Raw genomic sequence first — 5,831 nt, 5'->3', positions numbered from 1 at the left:
CCTTCCCAATGTGTCGTAATAACCTCTAATGGAATATAATCTGCAAAAAAAAAAACAAAACCCTGAGTCAGTATGCTGTACACCTGAAACTATATATAATATTATATATATAAACTATATATATATAATATTATATATATATAAATAAGGTACCTCCCTGCCCTCTCAGATGTGGTGCGGGGGTGAGTTGATAAAACATAAATATGCAAAAGAACTATATTAGACTTAGAAAGTTTCATGGGAACACCAAGGAGGAAAAATCGTTTTAGTCTAAAATAATGGGGAATGTTTTACATCTAGGAAAAGCCAAGATCCTCACAGTAAAGAGAATTGTGAGAGCTGTTAGATAATTGATCTGATATAAATGGTCCATGTAAGTAAAAGTTATGAAAGAATATCAGGGTTCATTGAATCGGAGAGTTAAGGGAAGAGGGAGCCAAAAGTCAGTACAGTTCATTAACGTTAGAGTCTTAAATTATATTCACCCATTTCCCTTTTATAAGTCTTTAAAACATCCTGTACTCAGGTCTTTAGGACAGATCTCAAAAACATGGCCATGCTTTGCTATGCTTGATATTCTCCTCATTTATTTATTCTTTAGAATCATGAGAGATGTTATTTCCAAAGGGTGACATCCCCAGAAGAACCAGAAAAGAAAGCTGTGTGTGGAAATTATTGCTCATCCTATGTGGTCACTTAAAGTAGCATGGGCAACATGGGTGTTTGTTTTATTACTCTTTGCACTTTTCTTCCCCTTAAAAAACTTATTTCTAGAAAATAATGAATAATAGCTGCTATTAAACAAGATGCTCATAAACTTGAAACAATTTTCCATCTCTGGTCCTTCTCTATGAAGCTTTCCATGAATAGCTTAATAGGAAAGCGTCTCTGCTTTTGTTGGAGTCCTGTAGTATTTTATCTGTACTTCCTAATGTTACTTAACCATTAACTACTTAACTATTTCTATCTAGTATTATATATTATTGTATAGGTATTCATGTAACATCTACTCTGTCCGATGAAATTTTTGGTGGTAGCATCGAAACCTGTTTCAACTCTCAAGTTTTCAAAGCATGCAGTAGTTAGTATGCTTTATGTAGTTCAGACTCAAAAGTTATTGAATGCCTCAGTGAATAAATGTACAAGTGAGCAGGCCCATTGAAAAAGCTGACTCTCGAATACTTGCTCATAGGATTTTATTTCAAATATTGACTTCCATTGACCGCAAAATTAATATGAAATTGGGCAAACATGAAAATTGTTTTCAGCAATTAGCTTTTGAACTAAGTTCTGTTGTCTCTTTTGGAAATACTCTATAAGTCAAAAACATCTGTTTGGTCAAAATTCTGACATGTTTCTTTATGAAATGTGCCCTTAGCTGGGTATATTCAGAGGTGCAGCATTTAAAGAAGAAAAGAATTTTGAATTTAGTTTTCATGCTCATATTTGCCAATAATAAAAATTAATCAAACCTCAAGGAAAGCAATCCAATTAAATAGCTAATAAGCAAAACCAAAGCGATGCATGAATTATGACATAATACCTAGAATATTATAGATTTATCCTTTTATAAAATATAAGCACTTCACAATGCATTATTTTAAGTTAAATTACAAGATAAAATGCATTTATTTAAAATATGTATCTAAAAATTAAAACATCAAAAACAATTCAATTCGTAGGTTCTTTCTTATTTCAGTATTTTTCTGATTCAGAGTAAAAATAAATCAAATAGATAAAAGGTAATTTCTAAAAAGTAATTTCTATTAATTACATTTTTGTAATGTTAAACATACAAAAACACCAAACTTTTTGGTTTGTTTCTAATTGAACAAAGAAAGTATCCACCATCTTTGACATACGCACTTTACAATTCTATGATCTTCTTTGTTAACTTCAGATAAATAATTTCAAATAAAGAATTAGAATGTTTAAACAAGAGGAAACCAAAACTTTGTAATATATTCAGTTAGAGCCTTTTCTCACAAGGTTTAAAAATGAGAGAGGCCTGAAAGTGTATAAAAGGGCATGTTATATATTGAGATGTAAACTTCATTTTGGGAGTACGTATTTAAAACCCAAACCAAAGATTTTGGTGGAACGATTCATACAAATCAAGTGCATCATTTGTTCTTGTATTCATTTCCAGTCCCACTCCCACTTTAGATAACATAGGAAATGTGGCAATAATCTCTGACGTTAGTTTTCTTTGTGCAACGTAACACAAATGAGGAGAGTCTTTGAAAGTGGCAAGCAACGTGTAAAATTTAAGCTATTAAATCAACTAGTTGCAGAGAACGCCAAAATGAAATGAATACTATGCTTGTTGTTTTCATTTTGTAATAAAAAGCCCTGAAAAAAATTTTTCAGAGTATTCAAACATCTAGATTTCCCACAGGCTTAATTAAGGTAAGTTTCAGTGAAACCTACCTTTAAAATTTGGCCTGATTCTTGCGTCATATCCCGATGTCCTTCCCATTAATTTGTCCAAGAAATCTGAAGGAGATAGGGTCTGCGAAGGTTGTTTTCCAGACCTGGAGTCATGGTCTTTGCAGAAAGCTGCCCTAAACACATCATTAACTCTTTTAGCAACAATTACATTCTTATCACCTGAGAACTAATGCTCACAGAATGTTTGACATCATGTTTTGTAAATATATTTGATATGTTAAGAAGAAGAAAAGGAAAATTATAAACTCTTTGGTCAACTTCCTAACTTGTACACGGTCTAGAGTTAACTTTAAGTGATGAAAGGTATAAATCCTGAGTCATATCTCCTAAGTTACCAAACTTTGCCGTAAGATGTTTAAGATGATACAACATGCATAGCTTTAGGTTGTAGGTTTTACAGATATACAAAGCTGTTTCTTTCTAGTGTCATCAGAGAAATGAAGATAATTTCTAAAATTTATGTGATTGTGTTAAATTATTTCCCCATGACTTCCAAAACATTCTTCCAGCATTTTGGCCCTTAATATGTCCTCTACTTTTTATAAAAAATACATAATAAGATGGGCAGAACAAAGTAAATCATGAACTAAGCATCCCATTGCTTATTTTGTCACCTGCTAGATTCTGTTCCAGCTTTCAGCTATTAATAATTCCCAATGTGTTTTCTAAAAGAAATAGGTCAACAATGAGCACGTCTGTACTAATATCATTTTATCAGCTGTTATTTATATATTAGCATTTAAATTGTTGACTCTCTAGTATTCGTGAAAAAGAACTTCTAAAGCATTTTGTCTTTTGCATTATCAAAAACACTAAATGGTAATTGGAAAATTTCTCAGACTTCCATTTTCCTTAAAAGGCTTATAAAAAGAGCATATATGGTTTATAGTGAAATGAATTCTTTGACAATACATAGTGGTTGACTGAACGTTGATTTCTTCCATAAAGTATATATTTTACAAGCTTTCTTTTCAGCATTTTGACAAATAATATTGTTAATTCTTATCACTAGGAAAATACCACATTCTTGCCGGTTTTTCAAAGAAGTAATATTAAATATAAGTACAAAGATGATATAAACATTTGGTAAGAGTTAAGAATTGATACAGTCACCTAGAAATACTCACATTCCCATATGCAGATTCATCTGATTAATCAAGTATTATTTGATTATAATGGTGATGGTGGTGGTGATGAAGATGATGATGATGATTCTAATAAAACCCAGCCTACAGTTTTTCTTAATCATAGTAGGAGGTGTGAACCTGAAAGGAACATAGTGGGTTTTCCCAGTACTCATAGGATTATTGCTATATGTTCCATTTCTCTTGGTTCTGTGAAAAAATACCATAAAATGTGGTGAAAATCAAATGAAGAGTCCTACACTTTGTTGTATGGACATCCCTTATCTCTATCTTGTCTTAGAACCTCTTAGCCATTAGGATGGCTAATTTCACTTACTGGTAATAATCTGGTATTTTGAGGTATCAATTGATTAGACGATTTGTAAATTAAGTAGAAAATGCAAGCGTGCAAATAATGATTCCTCACTTTTTAAAATTATGCATAATCCATTTCTCATGCATGCATGAACACAGAGATGTCATATTAATTCCGTTTTGATAGGCAGTACATTTCTAAATATACTGAATGGTAAAATGAGATTTTAAATGTTTTTGGTATTTCAAGAAATCTCCTGAATTGTAGTTCTCATAGTATGCATCTGGTTGCTGAAATACAATAGAAGTCCCAAGTTAGCTAAGAATTTGGGTTCTTTTATATTTTACATAAAATGAGCATGCTCCTGGCAAATTAATTCAGTCACTTCCACCATATGAAAAGCACTGCATTCAGTAATCCCTTTAAATGACTTACAGAAGAATTGGAAAGCAAAAAAGAAAAAACAAATCACCGTTATATAGAAATGTAAAGAGCATGCAACTCATCAGAGTATCTTAATATCACATTGGCTGTGAAAATACGTTGAAATGCACAGAGTGGGATTATGCATCATAAAACTTGCCTTTGTGAAAATTTACCACCTTCCCACCATAATTAAGCTTTTTAAAAGAACAAAAGAACTCTTAACTCTCCTTTATAAAAATAACATAATGTGGTCCGGGACATAGAGAAATAGATAAAAATTGCATGACACGTTCTCTTTCAAACAGTTTTCATGTGGAAAATACCAGCATGCAAAGTCGTTTCACCTACCTGAAGTGGTTTGTCTCTAAGAAAAATGCAAACAAGGCTGTCAAAATGTTCACTAGCTGCCGGTTCATTCCTGTATCTGTGATGCCTGTGGAAAATATTCCCGAAATGATTCCAGAAAGAAGCTAGGACAAAGTATCTATTTATTGTCCAGACTCAAAATCTGGCAGGAATCTAGTTTCCTTGAAAATCAAAAAGAGATTTGGGTTTGTACAGTTTGCTGAGAAAAAACAAAAAGTGCCAGTACTGGGCATCATGGTCAGGTCAAACGGGGGCTTAGGACCATCAGTTAACCTAGGAAAGACAAAGCCTTAGAACTGATGGATTCCCCCAGCCGCTTTTCCTGAATAATAAAAATGCTGCTACCTTAATCGCATCACCATGCAAAGGGGGCTGGTGACAATGCCATGCTGGAAGTCGGGTTGCTGTAGCTTTTGTTTTATGTCCTTTCTATTTAGCAAATCCCTTTTCTCTAGAAAATGTTCTCTTTTTAAAAGAAGTTGTAAACGAGGGAGAAGAAAGGACTCTGCGTGCTGGAGTGGGTAGGAAGAAGAGGGCAAAATTGCTGAAATCCTGTGCTGGAATGAGGGCTACAGAAAGACGGAGACGTGATCTTACCGAGCCTATAAATTTCAGCACTCGGACAGCTCCTAGCTCTGAAGTGCGCATGTTTCCTTTTTCAGTCGCTTGGGGCGGGGGTCGGGGAGAGGCATTCCAGAGGGGACGTTCCTGCTATTCCAAGGCAAAGAGTGACTGGCCGTTCCGCGCGAAGGGGTGCTGAAGGGGTGCGGTGATGACCAGGGAAGAGCAGAGGTCAGGGTAGATGGAGAGGGTGAAGAAGGCTAGGGTCTGAGCTCCTGGAAATGCGAGTCTGTCAGTGAGTGGGCGGGACGGGAGTTTGAAGCAGAAAAGAGAAGGGAAATAAGGTCTAGGCGTGGGAAAAGAAAATTGGGCGAAGCAGAGAACAGGATCTAGAGTACTGAAATTATAATAGGGGAGTGGGTAGTCTACTCGTTATCAGTGAAAGCTAGAGGCAAAAGAGAAATCCTGTGCTGAAGAGGAGGGGACATTTCATTGGCATAGAGAAGCCCATATGCGGAGAATGGTTCATGAGGATCGATAATTTAATTTAGAAGCCCTTTATACCTTCCTCGCCCCTTGAGTGTTTT

The 5,831-nt window shown here is 34.7% G+C and overlaps 1 protein-coding gene across 3 annotated transcripts in view; it reads right to left on the bottom strand.

The window, feature by feature from the left end:
• Positions 1-5,105, bottom strand: part of GLRA2 (glycine receptor alpha 2) — a 181,583-nt gene extending 176,478 nt beyond the window's left edge. Inside the window, exons 1-2 of one of the 3 annotated variants that reach the window (XM_024755248.1) lie at positions 4,666-5,105; positions 2,431-2,564 (exon numbers count right to left, since the gene is read on the bottom strand). In XM_024755248.1, the coding sequence (XP_024611016.1) occupies positions 2,431-2,564; positions 4,666-4,733 (202 nt within the window). In that variant the 5' untranslated portion in view covers positions 4,734-5,105. Of the gene's footprint in view, positions 1-2,430; positions 2,565-3,578; positions 3,599-4,665 lie in introns of those variants that run through there. The other 2 variants (XM_024755249.1, XM_024755250.1) reach the window with 2 other exon arrangements.
• Between the last annotated feature and the right edge of the window lie 726 nt (positions 5,106-5,831).

Source organism: Neophocaena asiaeorientalis, unplaced genomic scaffold, assembly GCF_003031525.2.
Source record: "Neophocaena asiaeorientalis asiaeorientalis breed wild unplaced genomic scaffold, Neophocaena_asiaeorientalis_V1.1 scaffold668, whole genome shotgun sequence".
Taxonomy (NCBI): domain Eukaryota; kingdom Metazoa; phylum Chordata; class Mammalia; order Artiodactyla; family Phocoenidae; genus Neophocaena; species Neophocaena asiaeorientalis.
Note: the sequence above shows the minus strand (reverse complement) of the source record. Positions and strands in the feature narration are given on the sequence as shown.